At 45.7% G+C, this 26,278-nt stretch overlaps 1 protein-coding gene across 9 annotated transcripts in view; it reads right to left on the reverse strand.

The window, feature by feature from the left end:
- Positions 1 to 4,951: 4,951 nt before the first annotated feature.
- Positions 4,952 to 26,278, reverse strand: part of LOC137431116 (C-myc promoter-binding protein) — a 65,381-nt gene continuing 44,054 nt past the window's right edge. For 8 of the 9 annotated variants that reach the window (XM_078781487.1, XM_068122074.2, XM_078781488.1 and 5 more), the window contains 13 exons: positions 25,535 to 25,672; positions 24,487 to 25,434; positions 23,145 to 23,290; positions 10,675 to 10,819; positions 10,455 to 10,561; positions 10,148 to 10,323; positions 9,451 to 9,594; positions 9,197 to 9,338; positions 8,735 to 8,989; positions 8,498 to 8,615; positions 7,253 to 7,409; positions 7,076 to 7,140; positions 4,952 to 6,302 (listed from right to left, as the gene is read on the reverse strand). In XM_078781487.1, the coding sequence (XP_078637613.1) occupies positions 6,166 to 6,302; positions 7,076 to 7,140; positions 7,253 to 7,409; positions 8,498 to 8,615; positions 8,735 to 8,989; positions 9,197 to 9,338; positions 9,451 to 9,594; positions 10,148 to 10,323; positions 10,455 to 10,561; positions 10,675 to 10,819; positions 23,145 to 23,290; positions 24,487 to 25,434; positions 25,535 to 25,672 (2,678 nt within the window). In that variant the 3' untranslated portion in view covers positions 4,952 to 6,165. The remainder of the gene's footprint in view (positions 6,303 to 7,075; positions 7,141 to 7,252; positions 7,410 to 8,497; positions 8,616 to 8,734; positions 8,990 to 9,196; positions 9,339 to 9,450; positions 9,595 to 10,147; positions 10,324 to 10,454; positions 10,562 to 10,674; positions 10,820 to 23,144; positions 23,291 to 24,486; positions 25,435 to 25,534; positions 25,673 to 26,278) is intronic. The other variant, XM_068122072.2, reaches the window with a different exon arrangement.

Raw genomic sequence — 26,278 nt, forward strand, 5'->3', positions numbered from 1 at the left:
GTCGGCCAGGTGAGGCCGCAGGTGGGCTCTGGGAGCCGGTAGTAGTTGTGTGGATGGGGCCCGAGGATCCGGAGGACGGACCCGGGTAGCCCAGTGCCAGAGGGCACCATGGGGTGACAGAGCCAGGAGAGGGGCTGCCCCCAGTTAGATAGGTTAGGGTGAGGAGCTAGGTAAGCTCGGGTGGCAACTACAGTGGTGGAGGTGTGCAGGTGGGTAGACCTGTTGGGAGAGCTACACGTCGCGGCCCAGAAATTGTGCGAGGGCACCGGGAGATGAATCGGGGGAGTGAGACCCCAAATTGAAAAGCACCACAGTTTGGTCAATGGGAATTGGTTTTTAAAACCACATAGAGTAAGATTGCCAATGGATTGGCAGGGAAAGACCCCGGGTAGTGTAAAGTGTGTTAAAGTCATTTAGAGGATAGTTAGGATGAAGGATCTCCTCGCACCATCTGCACCCACTCACCGGAGGTGACAGGTAACTCCACACCATGCCATGTTTTGATTATTTTTTATGATGCAAATGTTTGGATTGTGAGACGCATCATGACGTGGGTGTGACATTGTGCTTTGATGTTCCATCTCTGCCTCCTTATGAGGATTGATGATGAATTTGGTGATGGCAAATTTTGAAGTAGAGGGATTGTGGTGACGAATTTGGTATAAGGGAAATATGGGGAAGACGTGACAGTAGTGACGAATTTGTAAATGGGTAGATTTTGTAAATATGGGGTAAGAGCAAGGGTAGTGTAGGTGACAGGGGGGTGACGTACGGTAGGGACGAGCTTTCTCACTTCGCCCTCCGTACGCATTTCACCTTGCATTGCCTTGTTTGACGTGTACCCTTGTGACCTTACCCCTCGCTCAATTGTCTTTCTTTTGTCTCCCACATGACCTGTGCGCCATTGGGTGCCGATGGGAGCGTGCGTGAGGTGGCCATTGTGCGCCCGAGATTCCCAGAACCAGCATGCATTGCGTTGATGTACCACTTTATGGACCGCTGTTCTGCGGCCAAGTACCACTTGATGGACCCCAGGTTCTGGGGCAGGGCACCTCTGTTGGAAACCGGCCATAGTGGCCAGGGAATCTTGCTTGCGGACCTCGGTAAGGTGGCACCTATGCCAAACAGGTGGACCACCCTTAGTTGGCCCCTGAGGCCCTAAATAAAAAATGGACACAAGTTGTGCCTTTTATTATGTCCAAATAGGCCGCATGAAGCCAGAAGACGTCAGGAAGAACATCGGCCCAGCAGACAAGGAGAAGACCACCACCAGTTGTTTTGTTGTGTTTATTATGAACCATGGTGACTGCGCACCGAGTGGTGCTTTGTGGTGCTTTTGGGTGCTTTTGGGTGCTTTGGTGGTATTGGTACTGGTGCATCGATGCAATGCGTGCTGTCTCCTCCCTCCCAACAGGAATTTCTTTCTCTTGTTCCCTAAAAAGAAAAGAAAAAAAACACACAGGTCCTGGGTTGCGTTGTAAATAAGAAATCACGTCATTGTAAATAATGCTCCCCACCGTAAATGTATAGTTTCAGAATAATTCCGTAATTCGGTTAGCTGTGGGCTTGAGTCTGTTAGACAGGATGCAATGCAATAGGGGGACATACTTATTTGTGTTTTAAAATTGTCACACTCAGGGTCAGGTTAATTGTAGAGGGAATTACACCTACATGTCACACTCAGTTAAGTCTAGTAGGCCCGAGGACGTGCCTGAAGAAAGGAGGGTGCAGTGTAACGATTTTGAGAAGTGTAACGGGTTTTGAGAAGTGTAACGGGTTTTGAGGAGTGTAACAATTTTGGAGGAAGGGTAACGGATGTGAAGAGTATGGTTTTGGTATGGTAACATCCTGGTAATGTAAATAATGGTCGCAGCCGTCCTCCTAATTAATTTCATAGAACATACACGCAGGTCACGATATATCTTTTAAATAGTGTATTTCCTTATTCCATGTAGGCTAAGTATGTGTTTTCCACTAGATTGACTTTGCATTGTATCAAACAAAATAAGCGTAGGCCCTTCCAATTTCCCCAAAACCTCCCTTCCAATTGCCTTCCGCATTTTGGCTGGTTTTCTTCAAACCACCATTGGCCACGAGGTAAGGTTGGGGAAGAAAGGCGTGTCTCCACCTCGTCATAAGAAGCAAGGAGTGAACCAGCCCTAACAGCCAATCAACACCGCGGTGAGTGACCCGGTAGGCGCGCCCTCGGAGTCGGCGGCTTGATTTCGCTGGAGGTGATAAAAGCGACTGCAGGGGACTGCTTTACGAGATGAGAGATGAGAGATGAGAGATGACTGGAGATGAGCTGGAGAGGAGCAACGAGGCTGCACCAAGAAGAGGCCTTGAGAGATACGCTGGGGGATGACCTGGAAGAGGAGCGCAATCCACCGCAAGCCCTACCTACCTACCTACCTGCCTGCAATATCCCCTGTCGTTGGAGAGACGCGCTGAACGGAGGGAGACGGCTCCACCCCAGGAAGAGGAGCAGGTGTGCCGAGCCAGCGCGTGACGGCCGCGGATACGCGACGGAGGTTTTCCCGCCAAAACCGCGAGGGGTTGAAAGCTGCGGCCTCCGACCTTGCCTTCCTCTCAAGCAATCAACCTCGAGCCATTACCTGCCTGCAATATCCACCGTGTGAGTGTGAACGTCCTGTCCTACTCGTTGTCTTGGGGATTAAGTAAATGAAATAGAATAAGTTAACAATGCACTGTGTGACTGCTCTTTTCCATCTATTGCTGTAAATAATATTGGTCGCTCTAAAATATTGCTTGTGTGTGTATAATAAATCTGTTCTTCCTCCAAACTCTGTCTTTCTTCTCTCTTCTTCTCTTTCGGTCGCTTTATAGGTTTCCCAATTGAATATCTGTAGCGCGATTAGTCAACGTTCGGTTGGAATCGGGTTCTAATCGGGGAGTAACTGTTCGGACGCGGTTAAATACACCACCGCTCGGTCAATATAACATCTAAAAGCCGTGTCCGTAACAATATGTATGTATATATATATGTATGTATATATATATATATATATATATATGTATGTATGTATATATATGTATGTATATATATATGTATGTATATATATATGTATGTATGTAATATGTATGTATATATATATATATGTATGTATGTAATATGTATGTATATATATATATATATTGTTGCGGATATGGGATTTGGCCTCCATCCATATCCGCTTGTAAATATTCCCCTATTTCCCCAATACTCCCCAACTATCCCCAATCCCCCATTCCCTCGTCCCATTGTCTGTAAACAACACTCTGTAGACCCGACCTTCCCCTTCTTCCCCCATTAAATGTCGTGCCCAGGTTCACCGCATCTCACGTAGACAACTATAGGACATCTTGCTAGTTATTCTTAGTCTATGTCAGTTAAGGACTCGTTTCCATTAATTCTGACTCTTCGTTGCACCAGAATGTGATTGTATGGCACCAGTAGTGAGTTTAGGACCTCCCCATACCTCCTCCCATCTTCCTCATGAAACTACAACAACAACAACAACAGCGCGCGGGGAGTGTGCGTCCTCACTCCGGCTTGGTTAGCCGCCATTGCCCATGTTCTCCGACGGGGTTACCACGAAGGGGCTGGCTGTCAGCTCCTCGTCAAGGGCGGAGCCCGGTAACCCCCCCGCACCCAATAAGAAGCGGCGGGCCGATTCCATCTGGGGCGGAGCTAACGAGCCGAGGGCGTGTCACTCCCCGCTGGATATCAGCAGCCACTTACCGGAGGTGACGTCAGATGCGCCCCCAGCTTGGAGAGAGAAGTCGCCACCTCCGAGCGCTGAGAGACCTCCCTGCATCTTTTGGACCGCGCTTTATCCTGTCCCTGAGCCAAGGTGCACCTTGTGCTATCCATCGACTACCTGCCCTTCCTTGCCATCAATCCCTGTGTGAGTCAGCCTTGTCCTGTTTATCTGTGGTCTGTCGGAGCTACTATAAGACCGTGATTAAGTGTCCACCTTCCTATGCTGTACCTCTTGTCAGTGTAATCTAAACGTTCTGCATACAAATATTATAACCTCCTCCGGAGGTCTTGAGAACTGTACCCCTGGTGTCGTGTCATTTAACCCAGCCGTTGTGTCCTTTCCTTAATTGATTTAGCATAGCGCGATTTGGCCAACGTTCGAGTGGAATCGGGTAAACTGTGCAGACGCGGTCATACCAAACCGCTCGGTAAACTAACATCCAAAACCGCGTCTAACAATATATATATATATATATATATATATATATATATATATATATATATATATATATATATATATATATATATATATATATATATATATATATATATATATATATATACGTATATGCCATGTGGCCAACTATAGAAAAGGCACCTTTATATGGTGTGTGCCATGTGACAAACGAAAGAAAAGATAGGGGGGGGAAGGGGGGTCATCACATTTTCGTTGAATATATGCTGGTGAATGTGGCGTTCATACCGTTTCTGCGATAAGTGTGATGCGGAACAGGAAGAAGAAGAAGCCGTACTACCAACTTCGTATACTTCCGGAATTTTGATTTATTTATGTTCAAATGTCTGGTGATCGTTTTGTATTTATTTATGCGAATGTGTTCTTGTATATAACTGTCATTAATTTTAAAAAAAGCTAAGGCACTATCGAGTGATTTTATTAATTTTTTTACTCCAAAAAAACGCTTTTTTTTTCAATGTTTTTTTTTTTGCCTAAAACACTCCCAGGCGCACACTGATGAAGCTTTGAAAGTTTGACGAAGATCCATTCAGCCATCTCTGAGAAAAATGGTGACAGACACAGACAGACATCTGTCTTATATAGACGTCTTATATGGCATTGTGTTCATAACCAGTTAAATTCACAAGAATACAGTATAATCTATTTTGAAAAATGAAATTTTCACCGACATCCCAATTTATACAACTGCTAAATCTAATGTGGTCCATGAGCAGGGTCAGTGGTTTATTTCCATCAAAATTGTCTTATTCTTTGAAAATAAAATTTCAGCGAGTGCCGGTACGAACACCCCACAGCCTTAAATATGAACCGAGCAAACAACCATTTTGTACAGCAAGTGTTTATGCTCATTCCACAGAAGCAAAACATTTCAAGTAGAACCATGCTTTAAATCTTACCCAAATCGCAACAGTACCTTGAAACACCTGGCAAATTGCCGCCACGCATGGAGAGCCACAGCAAAAAGAGAATTTCAATAATGGAGTAAAAACACAGTACATGTCAGGTCTTCCCTACCCATGATGCTCTGCGTATATTGCCTTCACATGAACTTTTAACCTTCCTGTGACATCTACATGTATTGTGCCACCATCTCAAATGTTAGATATCGTAATAAAACATGCGTGAGCATCTAACGTTGGACACCAACTGTGAACGTTTTAACTCCACGATGACCTGACGGCGGCACCAGCGAATCCAAATACACTACCAGACAGTCACCAGTATTCAAGGAAAGATGTACAAGCTGGCGACCCTCAAACCTATAAGGCACAGATCCTCTAAAATTAAGAATTTGGCAATGAACTTGCAATTCGGTCCGACTGATTTGCATATAATCACAATTCACCGACAGGTTCTTCAACAGGAATTTTATCAGACAAATCCAAACAACGAGAAACTGCACAATATTTTCATCTTCCTCTGCAATTTTTTTTTAATTTTTTTTTTTACAAATCAACTGCAAAAGTGTTATTTTAAAAGCGTCTCAAGTCTGTGATGGCAGCATTTCATTGCAAAATTAGAGCTTAACCTCATTTAACCCCAGACCCACCAGTGAACCCAAGCCCGGCGCTCACCTCAAGACGAGGATGCGTGTGACGTGTGCAAATCAAAATGCAACTCGGCCAGTGTCCTCACCCAACACTCCCTGTTGGAATTTACGAGCGTAAAAGCCAAACGTCCAGTGTGCAAAGCATTGCAATAGCAAGTCGATTAGTCACCACACTAAAGGTACGAGTTTGTGGAGGCCGGGCAGTGAAGGAATTGTCGCTGATGCCGTGAAGCACGTCTTCATTGCGATTCGGAGGTCCAAACAATTCGTCGGCTCCATTTCTCACTCAGACGTTGCACAGAAGCCTTCCAGCGCCACGGCCTCACTGATCCCGAGCGGCCAGCACACGCTGATTGCGACATCAGTCCTTCACGATCACAGGTATGGTTCTCCAAAGATCCGGCGACAACAGGAAGAGCGTGGGCTCGGGGGACGGTCGTTGTTCCGGGTTGCTTTCACTTGCATGGGATCCATGCAGTCGTAGGCGAGTTTGTACTCGCGGTCAAACGCATCTGCACTCAAAAATAAAAAAAAGTTTCATTGCTCGCACTTTGCCAGGCTCAAGCATACCTGTAATTGCACTATTCGGTAAAACTCAGCATATTAGGTGAATAATGTCAGGTTCCTTGTAAATATGCCATTTTTGTTGCAACGGTACATTTTTGTCCCCCGTCGCACCGCGGAGCGAAAGGGGGACTATGGTTTTCCCCTCTGTCCGTGTGTCGGTCCGTCCGTCCATGCGGGCGCACGTGCGTAAGCGAAGGACAACATTCGAATTTGGTGTGTGGGTGCAACCAACGTCAAAATCCAAGATGGCCACCGCCATGTATGTCTGATGCCATGTATGTCTGAAGCTTGAGCGGAATATCTTGAAAAATAAGCGAAGTACCAACTTCTAATCTGGTGTGTGGGTGTATCTCGGCAAAAGGAAGAACGCTATTGAAAACTGGGTCGCCACGTCAAAATCCAAGATGGCCACCGCCATGTACGTCTGATGCCATGTATGTATGAACCTTGTGAGGGATATCTTGAAAAATAAGCGAAGTACCAACTTCTAATCTGGTGTGTGGGTGTATCTAGGAATAAGGAAGAACCCTATTGAAAACTGGGTCGCCACGTCAAAATCCAAGATCGCCACCGCCGTGTATGTCTGAACCTTGTGAGCGAAATATCATATCATAGCATGTTTTCTGTGTCTTCCACTTTGTCAACTCATCACTTCCCCGACGGGGGACCTAGGCGTAACGCTTGTTTAAATCGGAAAGAAAGTTAGGGTGTGTCTCACCAATATTTATGTTGTCCTTTCCCAATGCCACCAGTGAGAGAAACAGGATTTCTCTGTACAAACTCCTAAGAACAAACAGAAACAAGAAGTTTTAAACATGTCCGATTATGTAAGTAATCAAAGCACAATTACAAAAGAATACACCTGCATGTCCATCAGTTTGCACAAGGTGCTCACCAGTAGCGTTTCTGTGCCGACGTCTTGGCAAGCGTGTCCAGAATCAGGTTGAGTGGCCGCAGCACATTGTTGTTCTGGATGGAGCGCACAACCTCCTGGAGGGCTTTCCCATCCAGAAGCTGTTCGCTCAGCCCGTGCCCCAGGAGCGGTTGCTTATCTAGGAACAAAAGCGCACCAACACCAATATGCCAACAGAACGTGCTATTCCCAAACATGTTCAAAACAAGCAGGACTGCATTTCCATCACCAGGAAATCAAATCACCCAAAAGCAAATTATTTGAGGTCACAGCGATTTGTATCTCACCCAACAATGTGCTGGAGTAGTTGGATGTTAAAATCATCCATTGTGTCAGCTGTTCATTTTTCACGAATGGATCACAACAATGATCGGGTAAATACCAAACAGGCTTGAATACAGAAAAAAATATTGTACGAGATGAGCACGTTTTATATACAAAAAAACCCCCACAAAATTTAACAGTGAAGAATCTGAGAGCGAGAACACTGAACTTATCAGGCCGCAACACAACAAAGGGAACAGTGGAGACAGCGGAAAACACCAACGGCAGAGTTGAAGGAAAAACTATAGGGAGTCAGACAAATAATGTGCGTGGGGGGGGGGGGGGGGGAAGACAGGGGGCGGGACAAAATGAATGCAGAAGGAAACTCGGGTAAGAAACACGAACTTTTGAAAGGTGGGCTTGGGGAGGCTTAATGGGAAGCTGAGGGGTTGTGTGACAATGGGGAGGGGGTGGAAGCTGAAAGCGAGTAGGATGAGGGGGGGGGGAGGGAAGCTGAGAAGGGGCAGGACGAATGGGGGGGGGGGTGGTGAGGGAGGGGGTGCTGAGGCAAACAACCAAATGACAAACTTTTCGTATTTGCAACAAGTCGTAGCATGTTGCTCTTCGGCTTTAACTCTTGACCCTTGCACAATCCTAAAGAGTATTTTCTAGTCAAGGCATCAGAACTTACAGACAACAGTATTCAAGAAAAAAAAATAAAACCAACAAGAGCCGCAATGGTCATATGTTAGCAGTACTGGGCAGCAGGAAAGGTCGGCACATAGACTTCCGAGCATTAACAAGCAGTTTAGATCTGAAAAGAGTATGAAGGAAGAGTTGACGAATGGGTGGGGAAGGTGAGCTTGGGTGGTTTCATCTTGGAGTAAGTTGTTCTTGGAGTAAGTTCAATTGGAGTGTATGGAGTAATCAATGTAGTGAACTAAAGATGGAGGCTTAACTTACTCTGTATGTTCCACAAGATGTACAGGGGTCGAGGCATGTCCTGGTGCAGGTTCAGATTATCCCAAAGGACCTGCACCAGTACCAGCTTGCTGTCCTGAGACAGCAGCTTTCGGGGCACCTGTCCAGACATCCAGCCTCAATAAAATACCTTTACAAATAAACCAAATGTGAAATAACCACAGTGTCTGGCTATATTACGGCTCACGACTAATGAGGACCAATGTGATAAAACATTACCTTGGCACCACGAGTGCAGTGCTCAGAGGCGAGGGCAAGGCCAGGTAAGATACTGGGCACATCAAGGCGACGGAAATACCAAACGAGATTCCAGTACAGGATTGGGTGCTGGTCCACGAAAGCTGGTGAAGCCACAACAGTCTCCCCTTCATGCTCAAGAATATTCTCCAGTTCCTTACGCAGGACCAGCACACTTAAATATGGCACAGAAACCGACTCGGGGTTGGCGTGGTGTTCCTCTAACCCCAGCAGATCCTGCTCCCAGAAAATCAAACAATACCCAAAGGCTCATGTTACGAGCATGATGGATTTAGCACAGTCTTTCCCAGGAAGGTTAAGATGAGTGCATAAAGAAGAACTGGATTCAAAATGGCAAAAGCTTAAGGCAGCTCTGATAGGGATGGGGAAAGGAGAGAGGGGGGGGGGGGGGGGGGAGGAGTTAAGAAAGTTAACGAGGCATACCAAACTGTCCCGCATCACAGATGGTAGGCTGGTGGCAGAGCAGCTGTGCTGTGGACCAAGCCCAGTGTTGAAGTCCATCAGTGGGGTTGAGGCACTGGCGCTCCTTGCAATGGGGCTCGAGGTCAAGTGTGGCACATGTAACCTGCACAGAAGATCCCATAGCACACACATGATAAACGAAAATCGAGCAGCTTTTCATGTCTGACCTATATGGAATAATTCGATCCTTTTTGGAAATGACCGCATAGACTGACCCATTTCCTTTGGGAACAGCGTTAGATGTCATGTTTGGGCTCTGGGCGGCTTCTCTGCCTGGGGACACTGTGGGCTGTGTGTGTTGAACACCTGTCGTCGTGCTGGCAATGCTTTCTGTGGACTGGTCCATCTTTAAGAAATACCTGCAAAAATTGAGCCAATGTTGGATCAAAGAAATATTGATACGAGCAAAAATTTATTTGGCCTTTTGTTTTACACGATTATCTGGGCCGTACATTGAAGCGATTTGTCCATGCGAATGCCAGGTGATTTCTCAGTTGTTTGGGTGCCACCTGTGAACTTCGTCTCGCTGCACGATCAAGTCAAGTTACACAGGATTCACCAAATAATAACTATGGGCTCCAAGTATATAATTCAATTGAAATAAAATAAAGCTTTTCAAGGCTGGAGAAATAAATAAATAAATAAAAACTCCTCCATTAAGGTGCTGTAAAAGACGGTGCATCATTTAACATCGTCGTGTCACTGGTAAACGACGTGCCAACATGTTCAATCTCTCAAATAATTGCCTGGGATTCGCATGGACAACTTTATAGTCTGGCTTTTTTCACGTGCACAAATTCAGGACATGGAATAACAGATGGCTGAGGGATACATCTCGGAGAGGCGACCTCCACCGCCCTCCACCTCAGGCAGAAACTTCACCCAATTGCACGAATCCTGAGGTGAACAAACCTGCCCGGTCCACGCATGTCATGGATCTCCACGTGCAAGCAAGGTACGAAGGATGAGCCACAGAATGAGCATCTCGTGTTCAGGTTTGACTCGTCAGGTGTCCAACCGGCCATGATTTCCTCATCATAGACCAGCGATTCACAAGCACGGCAACGAGAGCAGCTCGAGATCAGGATCTAATAAACACAAACAGAAAAAAATGTTTAAAAAAATTTAATCCAGAAATTTGTTTTTGCAGGTTGTATTTTTAACACATCCTGTCAAAAAGCACAATGGTCGTTCTGGTGAGAAACAGCACCCTCCTCACCTCCATGGCATAGTTCTGGAATATACTGGAGGTGCTCGTGTAGTGCGAGGCGTTTTGATCCGGATGTAAAGCCGCACGAGCATTGTCCTCGGTGCTAGGTGGACTCCCTAGAGACAACAGCAATGGATGCCAACAAAAAAAGTGCACGTGACGCGTCGACAAATTAAACGTACATTCTACGTGAAAGACCGGAAAGCCTGGAACAGAGAAAGTTCCTTGCCTATCGAAAAGGATGATGGCGGCACGACGGGAGAGCTGCCCAAGCTGGTTGGACTTTCGGCACAGCCACCTCTTGGCAACGCGTCGTCACCGCTTCCATCAATCAGGCCAGGCACATTTGTATGCGACTCGCTATCGCCAAAACCCTAGAAGAACGCCATGGATCTCGTGCCCTCAACAAAACCACGAGGACATGAAGAACAAACGAACCGCTGAAGTCGCCACAGGCATTAGGTTTTTCGGGAGGTCGGTCCAGCTGGCCGTCCGGGATAGGTTTTTGTTACCACGATAACTCAAGAACGGCTGAAGGGATCCAAGTCAAACTTGGTGTACGGATAATGATGCAAAGATGAACTGATTAGATCATGGGGTCAAGAGGTCAAAAGGCCAGAGGTCCCGTTAGCTAAAATTCTGTTACCGAGCTAACTTGTGGCCAGTGTTGGGATTTTGACCACAATTGATACAAGTATATATTATGATGCAAGGAAGAACCAATTAGATTTCGGCATCAAAGGTCATGTCAGGTAAAAATGCGATACTTGAGAACAGCTGAAGGTATTTAAATCAAACTTGGTACATGTATGTATCGTGATGTAGTAATGGGGGCAGAAGTATAATCGGTCAATGTCACGACGTCAAAAAGAAGATCTGTTCTAGTTTTTGTTGGTTTAACCAGATTTTCCAAAACGTACAAAAAAATAAGAATGAAAAAAAGCGCTCGAGGTCGGTCAGTCTTTCACCCAACTGATGCCCCACATGTTGTTTCACCATGAATAAATATGAATGAATGATCGTTTTAAGGCCATTTTTCCCCGCTAGAGCGGGGGTTAGCCTTGCGGGCCCCATGACAATCATGGTTCCCTGTTTGAGGCAATGTTTTTATGGCCGGATGCCCTTCCTGACGCCAACCCTTGGTCATGCTCTTACGATGCGCCATGATGCATCATCATCATCATGCATCATGATGCGCCATTACGATGTTTCACCATGAGCCTTGATATTTTACATGCCAAAAATAGAACACTTCAATATCACAGCGTCGACAGATATGCCTCCGTCCACATTATTACATCATTATAATACTTGTTCAAAGTTTGATTTAAATCAATTCTGCTCTTCTCAAGTTATCACATTTTTACCTGACAACCTCTGACCTCTTGACTCCACACTATAATCAGTTCATCTTTGCATCATATATACTTGTACCAAGGTGTTTAAAATCCCATCACTGGTTCACAAGTTGGCATGGCAACATAATTTTTACTTAACATGACCTCTGGCCTTTGACCTTGTGACCCCAAAATCTAATCAGTTCATCGTTACCTCATTATACATACCTGCACCAAATTTGACTAACATCCCTTCAGCCGTTCTCAAGTTATCACGGTAACGAAAACCTATCACGGACGGACAGACAAACGGACCTGAAAACATAATGCCTCCAGTGACTTCGTCAGCGGAAGCATAAAAGCCACAACAAGAATTTAAATAACACCTTAACCAACAATGTTGATAAATACAATAATAAATAGAAATAATCTGCAAACACAAAGCCCATGTGCCTCCGCTTTGAATTCAGACTTTTTCTGTGTGCTAAACATGACGAAAGCAGCAAACAAAAATACAAAAAAACAAGACCAAAAGTCTAAAAGCGGCGTAGCCGAGCTTGTAAAATATTATAAACCACAAACACACATGATTAGCTTTTTAAACAGTCGTTAATGCTGTTTATAACACTAGGGCATGCCCGTACTATATATATATATATCTAAAATTATATCCCCCCCCCCCTCTATTTACATGAAATGGTTTGGTCCAAAGCGAACGGCTTGCGAGTACGGTGACAATCCCCCCCCCCCCTCTATTTACATGAAATGGTTTGGTCCAAAGCGAACGGCTTGCGAGTACGGTGACAATCCCCCCCCCTCTATTTACATGAAATGGTTTGGTCCAAAGCGAACGGCTTGCGAGTACGGTGACAATCCCCCCCCCCCCCCCCCCCTCTATTTACATGAAATGGTTTGGTCCAAAGCGAACGGCTTGCGGAGTTTGGTAAAGAAATCGCCATAGCGTGCACAAACGCGCAGGAAAGCGAAAGAATCGCAAATTAGTTTTAAAACATAGTTTAACGCCAACATAGTTTGCCAACGTGAAATAAATGAATACGCTCTCAAATGTGCCGTCCGAGGCAGAGTCTGTTCGCCACGTTCGGCACACGTGATAGCTCGCTGCTCTCTGATTGGTTGAATCGTTTTTTGGACATAGCTCGCTAACTACTTGTCCGATTAATATGAAACCTTGAAAAGGCACATCCTCGGGTCCCCAGCAATATACCTGGCAAGTTTCAAGTATATCGGACCCGTGGTTGTCGAGAAACAGCGGTCACAGACAGACACACAGAGATTACTGGCATTATAGATAGATTAAACAAAGAAATTTGGAGGAATCTCGACATCCATGAGGTAAGTTCCACTTCCAGAACTGAGCACAGATCTACTGTAATCTAGATTATACCCCACAGGGTTGAAGGTGTGCTCATTTACCAAGCATCTAGCTAGCACTTGCCAAGCCAGCCGTTCCTTAAGGGTTTTGAATGGAGTGCTTGCTCGAATGCTTAAACCACTTAGTGATCTCTCCACAAGAAACTTGGTAAATGAACACACACTCAATGTTCTTGAGACCCGGCCATAGATTGACCGTAATCTATATAACCCAAAGATGAATGGCCCTTCCTGCCACTCCCGTAGTGAGCGGGTATACTTGCAAGTTCAAATGTCGGTCGGTGCAGTCAGCCGTCGTAATGACATCATAGACGTAACGGACACAAAACTGATAATTGAACTTACAGTAGGTTTGCATTCACTACAAAAGGATTAGTGTTATGATTAGGTTTACTATAATATTAACGTTACGTTATCATTATTTCGAAAACTAGGGCATGCCCGTACTATATATATATCTAAAATTATATCCCCCCCTCTATTTACATGAAATGGTTTGGTCCAAAGCGAACGGCTTGCGAGTACGGTGACAATCCCCCCCCCCCCTCTATTTACATGAAATGGTTTGGTCCAAAGCGAACGGCTTGCGGAGTTTGGTAAAGAAATCGCCATAGCGTGCACAAACGCGCAGGAAAGCGAAAGAATCGCAAAGTAGTTTTAATTAGTTTTCAAACATAGTTTAACGCCAACATAGTTTGCCAACGTGAAATAAATGAATACGCTCTCAAATGTGCCGTCCGAGGCAGAGTCTGTTCGCCACGTTCGGCACACGTGATAACTCGCTGCTCTCTGATTGGTTGAATCGTTTTTTGGACATAGCTCGGTAACTACTTGTCCGATTAATATGAAACCTTGAAAAGGCACATCCTCGGGTCCCCAGCAATATACCTGGCAAGTTTCAAGTATATCGGACCCGTGGTTGTCGAGAAACAGCGGTCACAGACATACAGAGATTACTGGAATTATAGATAGATGATATTACTATTTTAAAAACCGAGGCGAATTCCTTACTTCCTCGGTTATTAATATTCATGCCGAACAGTGATCATCATTGATCATGAACCATACACCGCTTCAATCCATAAACCTTCAATTTACTACATTGGGATTAAAGCATAATGGTTATAATTACTATATTATTATTACTATTAGGAAAACGACACTACTGAAACTATACACTACTGTATTAAGAAACCTGGGCTTAATTTGTCTGAAACGTTCTGAAGATGAGTCAACGCCAAAGGCCTATTCGTACCGTATTGTTGGAAGAGCCGTAACGCCGATGCTTTCGATATTTGATGATCATTTTAACAATCGGTTTGTTTGTGTTTCACACAGAATGAAAAACGTCAAGGCAGAGCATGGCGATTGTGATTGTGATATAACAGGTTCGACGATATGTTCTGCATATAAATCAAAATGGCGGAGTGTGTGGAGAGCCAGCAGCCGCACCGCCATAATGACATTAGACGTAATCACATCACCCTGTCATGTGACCAGATTTATCAGCTCTGATTGGCATACGTTTGAGGGGACAGACATACATACCATACGGACGGACAAACTGTTCTAGACGGCTCTGCCCGATGGGCTACGCCATATAAATTGACGATTTTAGGTGACCATGACTTTTTGACCTTAAAAGCAAAAGGCTTCAGTGACAAAATGCAAATCCTGCTCAAATTTCAAGTCAATGAGATGGGAATTCACAATTCTATGCAACTTCGACCTTTGATTTAAAAAAGAAAAAGAAATCTGCTTCGAGCTTTTGATTGGCAAACTAGTTTGGTGAAAATATGCAAATCTTAAAATTCTAGGTCAATTAGATGTAAATTAATGATTTTGTAATGCTGACCTTTGACCTTTAGACAAAATTATTAATTTTTCTTCTCTATATTCTCATAATAAAGCTTTGTTCAAAATTTGATGACAAAAGCTCAAATGGTAAAAAGGCTATGGCTCAGACAAACACAGACAAATAAGTGTTTGCAAAACCCCATTTCCCACTACTGGGGGAAGGGCTGATAGTATAACTACAGGAAAAATCTCACTATAATTCACCAAATGGCCATCCGTCTGTTCGTTCGTTCGAAGGTACCGCAAAAACGGCTGAACCGATCTCAACGATATTTTGGGTGGGTAATCCTGGGATCTCCTGGAGTAAAATAGGCTATATTGTTTTTCCAATTTCAGCTTTGGCCTCCAGCATAACGTTATTTCCCCGGGTGCCGCACAAACGGCTGCACCGATCTCTGCACGGCTGCACCGATCGGACTCGGTGACCTCAGACAAAGACCTTTTATAAGGACATGGGTTGAATCCCTGCTTGAGAGAATGCCAACCCCTCCCCGCCATCTCCAACTCACAATCCCACGAGATATGCGGAAAGGACGACCCAAAAACAATTATCTTCTTTTTGATTCGTATATAAACATCATTAAAAGTAAATAATGACCTCGGCCAAAGTTCAAACGACGTGGGTTTAATCTCTACATGAGAGAATTCCACATAGCTATTTGGGCGGTGTATACGCTAGCAGATCGCTGTCTCCATCGATCTTGCCAACGCCGAAACACCTATCGGATCAAAATCCTTTTAACTGTTGACTTGGTAGTTTTTACAATGAAGGAAACATTAACAATGTTGTTTTAAGTTTATTTTGTGATTAATTTGTGATTGGAGTTTTGTTTGGAATGAAAAAACATATCGAGTTCAAGTGAATGACGACATGCCGTGATGGTTTCTACCTTCTAATCGTGAACTTTGCAGATCGCCATATGCAGATGCGCCATGGACCCACGATCGACATTTCTATATGTGAATGTACCCGTTTCTTTGCGAACGGGTACGTTTTTCATGGAAGTCCTTCACGAACTTGCTGTCCATGTCTGACGTGTGACTGAGGGTGCTACAGGAATGTGGAATTTATTGGTTTCATGCTTTAGCATTCGCTGTATCTGCGTTGCCCGTTTGCTTCCGGCCTCCCACCCGCGCACGGGTCTCACTCGTATATATAATACAACATGCATGGGGTCTATAATCTGATTGGCCGTAATGACGCAAAACACCATAATGTTTGGTCAAAGTACTGCTAAGCAGAAGGGTTTTGAAAGTGTCAAAAAGGCCAATTGTGTTCTCCAACGTTCAAATATATAATTCAATTGAAATAAACTAAAGACCAAAGTCGTAGGAAAAAATATATGGAAGTTTACCGCTGTTGATGCAATGTCTTATACACCACATTATTCAACAAGTTAAATTAGCTATTCCTGCCCAATTGTCCTCTATGTCTACGATGTCCTGAAAAACAGTTTTCTGTTTGAAATTGTTGTACACCGCTCCTTTCCTATGCCATCTCCAGGCGCTGCATGATGTCATTGTTCAGCACCGAAGGGGGCCCGGAAATGACGCACGCTGAAGGGAGTACTCAGTTTTCACTCTGGTTTCTTTTTTGTTTGTTTGTCCAGATATCTCAGCCATCCTTTGAGCTAGAAAGCTGAAATTTCGGCACAATAGTGACCAAGTGCTTTGGCAAAAACAGCATTTGTCTTTTTAATTAATCAATTGGTCAGTTAATTATTATCAATTAATTACGTACTTATTTATTTCCCTTCTCTTCTGGGCAATATATCTCAGGAACCTTTTTAGCGGAGAAGCTGATATTTCGACACCACAATGACCAAGTGATTTGGCTGTAAAGGCTATTTTTGTATTATTGATTAATCAATTAACTATTTAATTATTTGACTAATAACCTAAATATTGTGTGATCATTATTTGTTGATTTTAATTATGCAATTTGTTGATTTATTTAATCAACATTTACTCCACTTATTTCTCTACTTAGTAAATAAAAATGTTGATTTCAATCAATTTAAATCAACATTTAATCAATTTAATCAACATTATTTGTTTTTATTTAATTTATTGTGCACCTCCCTCCCAATGCAGTCTCTATGAGCTGCATGGTGGCCAAAGGCACCCTGGCAATGCCGCGCTGGAGGATAATTATTTATTTGGCATGGGGGCGGTGTACTTTGAATGTATCTTTACTTGTTTTCAATTTTGTTTAAATGCTAAACAAGCAACGTAAAAATAAAAAAATAAAAGGGACACGTGTCTGAAGGAAGCGGGTCAGTTTGGCATTTTTAATATGAAATAGGCAAAGTTTAGAAACAAACGAAACCCATTAAGACCTTTTGGAATTAGCCTTTCGTGCCCTCCAGAATCAGCCTTCAGCGCCCTCCAGAACCAGCCTTCAGCGCCCTCCAGAACCAGCCTTCAGCGCCCTCCAGAACCAGCCTTCAGCGCCCTCCAGAACCAGCCTTCAGCGCCCTCCAGAACCAGCCTTCAGCGCCCTCCAGAACCAGCCTCCAGCGCCCTCCAGAACCAGCCTCCAGCGCCCTCCAGAACCAGCCTCCAGCGCCCTCCAGAATCAGCCTCCAGCGCCCTCCAGAATCAGCCTCCAGCGCCCTCCAGAATCAGCCTCCAGCGCCCTCCAGAATCAGCCTCCAGCGCCCTCCAGAATCAGCCTCCAGCGCCCTCCAGAATCAGCCTTCAGCGCCCTCCAGAATCAGCCTTCAGCGCCCTCCAGAATCAGCCTTCAGCGCCCTCCAGAATCAGCCTTCAGCGCCCTCCAGAATCAGCCTTCAGCGCCCTCCAGAATCAGCCTTCAGCACCCTCTAGAATTAAAATTTGGAACCTTCAGAATTAAACATGGTCGGTTAGAAAGGTTCTTCATTTTCGACAGATGGACGGATGGATGGAAGGAAGAACATTGCCAAATAGTGAAGAGGCACATGAGAGGTCATGACAAATTCAGAGCCAAAGTACTGCTAAAGTACAGGTTCGTTTTCCACTTCATGTTCAAAAACCGAAAAACCGACTTCATAAACCGACGTTTGTAGACAGGACAGACAGAAGTGGACATATTGCTTTAACAGGCTATTTGCTTCGCGTGCACGATAAAATTCAAGTCAAGACAACAAAATGTAAATAAAACCTGATAATTCTGTCATTTGGTAAACTTTGCAGGTCTTGGTAAAATTATTTGGATTAAAATTGTCTTCACATGTCGATCTCAAAATAAAGTCCAATGACACCTCAACAAGCACAACACCAAAAACTAGAACGGCACTCGGTTGAGCGCATACCTCTGGCAAGCTGAACAGTTTAGGTTTTGTATCGCACCGATGGGCCGGATCTGGATTCGGACCTGAATCAAAATATAATCGGCTTGTTTTCGTCACATACCCAACTCATCCACCAAGTTGTCATAATCCATCCACAACCTTTTGAGATATATCAATATAAATATATGTAAATATATAAATATATATATATAAATAAATACAAATACATGTAAATATATATATATAAATAAATACAAATACATGTAAATATATAAATATATATATATATAAATAAATACAAATACATGTAAATATATAAATATATATATATATAAATAAATACAAATACATGTAAATATATAAATATATATATATATAAATAAATACAAATACATGTAAATATATAAATAAATACAAATACATGTATATATATTGTTGCGGATATGGGATTTGCATCCATCCATATCCGCTTGTAAATATTCCCCTATTTCCTCAATACTTCCCAACTATCCCCAATCCCCCATTCCCTAGTCCCATTTTCTGTAAACAACACTCTGTAGACCCGACCTCCCCCTATTTCCCCCATTAAATGTCGTGACCAGGTTCACCGCATCTCATGTAAGACAACTATAGGACATCTTGCTAGTTATTCTTCGTCTATGTCAGTTAAGGACTCGTTTCCATTAATTCTGACCCTTCGTTGCACCAGAATGTGATTGTATGGCACCGTTAGGAAGTTTAGGACCTCCCAATACCTCCCCGCAGCTCTTCCTCACGGTTCAGCAACAACAACAACAACAACAACAACAACAACAACAGCAACGGCGGCGGCGTGCACAGGGAGTGCGCGTCCTCACTCCGGCTTGGTTGGTAGGGGGTGTTGGGAGGGCATGAGGCCTCCCCAGCGAGCCGCCTTCGAACATGTGCTCGACGGGGTTACCAAATAGGGGCTCCCTGTCAGCTCCTCGTCAAGGGCGGAGCCCGGTAACCCCCGCACCCAATGGAAGCGGCGGACCGGTCCCATCTGGGGCGGAGCCAACCAGCCGAGGGCGTGTCACTCCCCGCGGAGCATGCGCAGGAAGAGGGAGGTGACGTCAGATGCGCGCTGAGCTTGGAGAAAGAAAGTCGCCACCTCCGAGCGCTGTGAGGCCTCCCTGCATCTCTTGGACCGTGCTTGATCCTGTCCCCGAGCCAAGGTGCACCTTGTGCTATCGAACTACCTGTCCTTCCCTGCCATCAATCCCTGTGTAAGTCAGCCTTGTTTCGTTTGTCTGTGGTCTGTCTGGGATAAGATAAGACTGTAACTAAGTGCCTATCTCTTCTGTGCCTTTACCTCACTACCTTGTAATCTACGCCTTTTCTCCCCCACTGTAATTATATCCTCCTCCGGAGGTCTTGAGAACTGTACCCCTTGCGTCGTTTCATCTATCCCAGTCGTTGTGTCCTTTCCAATCATTGATTTAGCGTAGCGCGATTTGGTCAACGTCTGGGTGGAATCGGGGTCTAGTCAGGGAATAACTGTTAGGTCGCGGTAATACACCACCGCTCGGTCGAAATAACATCTAACCGCGATCTGTAACAATATAAATAAATAAAATTGTGCTCCAACATGATGAGCGAACACCATGACGTCACCGCCACGTGTGTCCGCCTTGCCTGCCAAGCTCCGGAGGAGCCATCTCGCAGTGTGTCATTTTATGGATGTTCATTCAAATACTGTCAAGTGTATGCACAACTCAGTTACTAACCTGGCTTCACCCTTATTTGGGCTTCATCAGGGTAACGCAGTGAGTCTTCCATACACTTGTGACTGAAAACCTTTCGGTTATATACCATTCATTAATGCGACTCTATACCGTCAGTGGGATGCACTTGTGACAGTATCTGAATTAACATCTATAAATTGACGCACTGCGAGATGGCTCCTCCGGAGCTTGGCAGGCAAGGCGGACACACGTGGCGGTGACGTCACGGCGTTCGCTCATTACGTTGGAGCACTAAAGAATTATATTCTGATTGGTTACTCCCAACCGCATCCATGTCGACTCCATATAGTGATAGATACCAGAAATAATGTTACCATGTGGCAGGCAGGGCTTATCGCTCCCAGTAAGGTGCAGCAGTAGCTGCATGGGATCCCTTAATGGCGGTTCTCCACTGACGGTATGGAGTCGCCAAAACACACACACACACACACACACACACACACACACACACACACACACACACACACACACACACACACACACACACACACACACACACACACACACACACACACACACACACACACACACACACACACACACACACACACACACACACGACGTCAAAAAGAATGGGCTTCCAGCACGTCATTACATCTACCAGGTGTTCAGGTTTCGTGAAGATCTTAGTAAAATGTAACCTGTGGGCGATTGCAGGAGACAGAGTAACAGACCAGCCAAAATCTGATTTGGCAAGTTGGAGCATCTGCTCTGTCTGGAAGGACGGTGGTTCGAACCTTAGCCGAGTCATACCAAAGACGAAAAATGGCACATGCCAATTCCTTGCTTGATGCACAGCATTTAAGGATAGAGCATGGACAAACGAACATAGGTTAGGTAACCATTGTTACCTACATTGTTGTCGGCTTTGGTGGGCCTAATGACCTCCTATGTTGAAGTTTCCTGCAGTAGAGTCGATTTTGCATTTACTAGTACACACCCACTCCATACAGGAGTGGCAGAGTGGATGTGGGGGGTGGGGGTTGCTAATAGCACCTCCCCCTTCGGATTTTTGATCAATTATATGCTACCAGCTCAAGTACCCCGCATTGTCGGAGGAGAGCAGGGGAAGAGAGAGCAGGGGAAGAGAGAGGAGCAGGGGAAGAGAGAGGAGCAGGGGAAGAGAGAGGAGCAGGGGAAGAGAGAGGAGCAGGGGAAGAGAGAGGAGCAGGGGAAGAGAGAGGAGCAGGGGAAGAGAGAGGAGCAGGGGAAGAGAGAGGAGCAGGGGAAAAGAGAGGAGCAGGGGAAAAGAGAGGAGCAGGGGAAAAGAGAGGAGCAGGGGAAAAGAGAGGAGCAGGGGAAAAGAGAGGAGCAGGGGAAAAGAGAGGAGCAGGGGAAAAGAGAGGAGCAGGGGAAAAGAGAGGAGCAGGGGAAAAGAGAGGAGCAGGGGAAAAGAGAGGAGCAGGGGAAAAGAGAGGAGCAGGGGAAAAGAGAGGAGCAGGGGAAAAGAGAGGAGCAGGGGAAAAGAGAGGAGCAGGGGAAAAGAGAGGAGCAGGGGAAAAGAGAGGAGCAGGGGAAAAGAGAGGAGCAGGGGAAAAGAGAGGAGCAGGGGAAAAGAGAGGAGCAGGGGAAAAGAGAGGAGCAGGGGAAAAGAGAGGAGCAGGGGAAAAGAGAGGAGCAGGGGAAAAGAGAGGAGCAGGGGAAAAGAGAGGAGCAGGGGAAAAGAGAGGAGCAGGGGAAAAGAGAGGAGCAGGGGAAAAGAGAGGAGCAGGGGAAAAGAGAGGAGCAGGGGAAAAGAGAGGAGCAGGGGAAGAGAGAGAGCAGGGGAAGAGAGAGAGCAGGGGAAGAGAGAGAGCAGGGGAAGAGAGAGAGCAGGGGAAGAGAGAGAGCAGGGGAAGAGAGAGAGCAGGGGAAGAGAGAGAGCAGGGGAAGAGAGAGAGCAGGGGAAGAGAGAGAGCAGGGGAAGAGAGAGAGCAGGGGAAGAGAGAGAGCAGGGGAAGAGAGAGAGCAGGGGAAGAGAGAGAGCAGGGGAAGAGAGAGAGCAGGGGAAGAGAGAGAGCAGGGGAAGAGAGAGAGCAGGGGAAGAGAGAGAGCAGGGGAAGAGAGAGAGCAGGGGAAGAGAGAGAGCAGGGGAAGAGAGAGAGCAGGGGAAGAGAGAGAGCAGGGGAAGAGAGAGAGCAGGGGAAGAGAGAGAGCAGGGGAAGAGAGAGAGCAGGGGAAGAGAGAGAGCAGGGGAAGAGAGAGCAGGGGAAGAGAGAGCAGGGGAAGAGAGAGCAGGGGCAGAGAGAGCTGGGGAAGAGAGAGCAGGGGAAGAGAGAGCAGGGGAAGAGGAGTGGAAGGAGTGGAAGAGAGCATTGGAAGAGAGGAGTGGAAGAGAAAGGAGTGGAAGGGGTGGTGGGGGACGGAGAGGAGGGATGGGAGGGGGGAGAGAGGGGAAGGGAGGGGGGGGGGTATCTTCCGGTAGATAAAGGCTTGGGTCTCAAAAATGTTGGGGTGTGCTCAGTCACCAAGTTTCTTGTGGAGCGCTCGCCGAGTGGCTTAAGCCTTCAAAGCAGGCACTCAATTTGAAACCGGTGATAAGGAACGGCTGACATGGCAAGTGCTAGCTAGCTGCTTAATAACTGAACACCAAGTTTCCTCCCTTTTAGTTTGGTGTTAAACAGCAGTAGCGAGTGTTTCAAAAGGTAAGACATGTTTGTGGTTTATAATATTTAAAAGGTGCCCATGGGTAAGGTATGTATAAACCTAACCCTGACAACTAGGGCAACCCCCTTGGGGACGAGGGGAAAATGATGTCGCTACAGCATCCATCGTGCGACCTTTAGTCCTCCTGTTAAGTTTGGTTGAGATTGGATAAGTAACGACTGAATGTATCGCAGTCAGCCAGACACCAAATTGCATATTTTAGTACAACAGAGTTGTTTGTTTTGATTGGGAATAAAGACCACACCTGTGAACACACCACACCTGTGGGAAAATTGCACCAGTAAGAGAGGTATCAAACAAGGATTAACAGAAAGACTTCAGGCTAATATGGTAATTGGACCAATCAGTCACTCTACCATCCAGCAGAGTATGACAAATTGGTAGGCATTCAAACAGTCTGCAGTGCCATTTGCACATGAAGCTTACAACGGGTTGCTCCGCATAATTGGCCATCTTGGTGTACCACTTGCTGGCAACACCGGCCATTCCTGTGGCCGCCTGCATCACCCCGGTCTTCAGCATACCCATTCGTGGTCCAGAGAGAAGGTCTTGCAGTGCTCTGGGTACACCTTCTGTGCCGAAACATGGAATAAAGCATGGCAAAAATATTTTACATTTAGCAAGCAGTACGTTCACCAATTCTTAATGTGCGATTCGAGGAAGTAAATAAAGATACAATTTAATATTAAAAAGTAATGAACCATTAACAATCGGCTGCGTTCCAATTTGAATGAAATGTTCTGCAATATGTCAATCAAATTAATAAAATCCATCAGATGTCTGCCTGTCTTTGTTCGCATATTTTGCAAAGACCGCTGAGTCGACAACCACCAAACTTGGCACAGGCCCAGGGATTGTCCGAAGTGTATTTTTATCTATCACCTCAGCCTTTACAGAATCAAAGACGCCTAAGGCCCCTCTCAACATGCTTTTTACATGCCTGAGATTACATTACATGCTTGAGAAGACTTTACATGCTTGGGAGATTAGACCCCTTAAAACTCCAAAGACCCATTAGACCCTTGAAGACCCCAAACATCCTTTAGAACCCCGAATACCATCAAGACACCAAAGATCTGCAAGTACCCACAAGACCTTCAAGACCCTCAAGACCCTTCGAGACGTCAAAGACCCTCGACTTGAAAGACCCTTGAACATCCTGAACTCATTTACCCAGCGGCATCGCCTCAAATCACCATTTTATATAAACCCATTTTAGAGATCAGTCTTTTGGGACTACCACTGATAACATGGAACCCAGTGCTACCTCTGTTTATGACGTCACTGGTACCCAGAGTATCCCAGGAAGTGACACTAGTGACGGCACTTCCCCCAAGTGGCTGTGTTAAGTGTTTGTCTCATCAGTGTGTTTGTGTGTGTGTATAAATATGTCAGCTGTGATGAGCCTCATCCCAAATATAAAATAAATAAATAAATAACCCAAACTGGTATCACCTCAACACACCATTTTAAACAAACCCTACTACCCCCCCCCCCCCCCTTGCCACCAACCCCAGAAGTTCTCCTGCCCCTTCAGTTTTCCCCTACCCTCCCCCCCTGCTTCGACAGCACTCTTGCCCCCCCCCCCCCCTCCTTCCACCTCCCAGCCCTCAATGCCAGGTAACCTTGCTAGTAAATAAATAAACATTGGGACTTGTGTGTAGAACTCACCTCCTACCATTTACACACCAGTTCAAACCCTTCAATCCTCTGTACATGCATCACATCACATGATTATTTTAAGACCGTCAAGGGTAAAGTTGCTTACCTCCATTTTCAGGGGGCTTGCGTGAACCATAACGTGCAGCAGGGAAACTTTTAGAACGTGGCATGATCCTCGTTGTTAGTCCAGGTGGCAAACTAGTCCGTCTGACATTCTTCTGCTCCCTTCCTCCCTGCTCAAGGTCCATCACACTGGATGAATTGCTTGACCACAGGTTTCCCATACCACTCAAATGTTGCTCTATTTCGGCTGCCAAGCAGCGGGACGAGACTGCAGGCCAATGGCCTCCATCTCCATCTCCATCTCCATCTCCATCTCCATCTCCATCTCCATCTCCACCTCCACCTCCACCTCCACCTCCAACTCGATCCTGGCTTCCTGATTCAGCCGCCAATAATGACAATGGATCCAGCCCAACCCGTACATCCATCCGCTCAGCTGGTCGATTTCTTCCAGAGCCTCGCAATGACGAATCCTTTTGAAGGCCATCATGGGGCGGTGTCATAGCATCATCTTTCTGAGGATTACTATCAGAACACGGTGATGACGTATCATCTTGGGTTCCAAAAGTGTCCAAGTCCTCCAGTTCAAAGATGGCAGAGTCTGTTTTATCTGGGCTTTGAGGGGTCGATTTTGAGTCTCTTCTATCAAAGGCCAACTGAGTCGATGCAGTTACATGCCCTTCGGTAGGCCTTGGCTGTCGTGTCTTGTCGTTGTTTGGGGGAAATGCAGCAGTCAAGATGCGGGCATCGGCAGCCATGAGTCCTGCAAGTTCTCCAGGGTCCAAATCAATCGACCCCAAAGTGGGCCGCCGAGGCCTGTGGGAATCTCCTCCCAAAATACAGCTCCGCTCAACAAGACTGCATTGTCGCTGCAGCGAAGAGTTTCTCGACTCGTGCCCAGAGTCGCCAGTCATAGCAAAATGACGAGAGCAGAGGTGCGTTTGCATCTCCGAGGAGCCTTGTTCGACGAAAAGTGGCATTATGGAATGATCTGTGGAATTTGATACCCAAAAATTAGTGAAGCCGTTTACAATCATAGCACGTCTGTTTGGTTGCATATTAAGAGGAAACAGAAAACAAAACGAAGTTACCGACACCCGTGTCATCGCTCGCTTCATTTCTGTAGTCGCAGATATCTGCCGTCCGCACAATCTTGCAGAAATCACGGTCATGTTCCAGCAGGTGCTGCAACCCATCTCGGCTTCCTTGGCCACTGTCGGCATCTGAAGCTGGCAGATCAAAACAAAATGGAGGATGGATGTTGTGCTACTCAGTCACATGATGCCTTTGCAATAAAACATGAAATCGAGCTGAAATATGCAAGGTGGAGAAGCAAGTTTCACAATGCTATGACATAATCGAGATAATTTACGTAGTACCACAGTCCATCCCAGTTTTACTTTAAAATAGAACACATAAAATAAATCACCACCGTTTGAGTCGTCCACCCTGGTGGGGTGGGACTTTGCTGTCGTGCGTGCGTATCCCAGTAACCATATCTAATCAGTCTTCCGGACCCTCCTCTCCCCCACAACACCCCCCCCCCCCTTTATTATTTATTTTCAAAATCTGCTCTCCGTCCTTGCAGAACCACTGGGGTCAGGCTTATCCGACGCAGGATTGGCTCATTTCGAAACTACATCATACAGGTGGGTTTTAAAGGGAGGCCTGCAGGTGAGACAAAGGAGGAGAAAGCATTCTAGAGGAGTAAAAACGGTGTGCACAGATGCACAGGACTGTAAAAAGGCTTTTGGTTTGCCACAAAGTTGCTATAGCGACCAGGCTGTCTGCACCCATAATAGACACCAGCGTTGAAGTTGCGCCCTCTCCTCCTT

This window comes from Myxine glutinosa, chromosome 7, assembly GCF_964187855.1.
Source record: "Myxine glutinosa chromosome 7, kmMyxGlut1.1, whole genome shotgun sequence".
NCBI lineage: Eukaryota > Metazoa > Chordata > Myxini > Myxiniformes > Myxinidae > Myxine > Myxine glutinosa.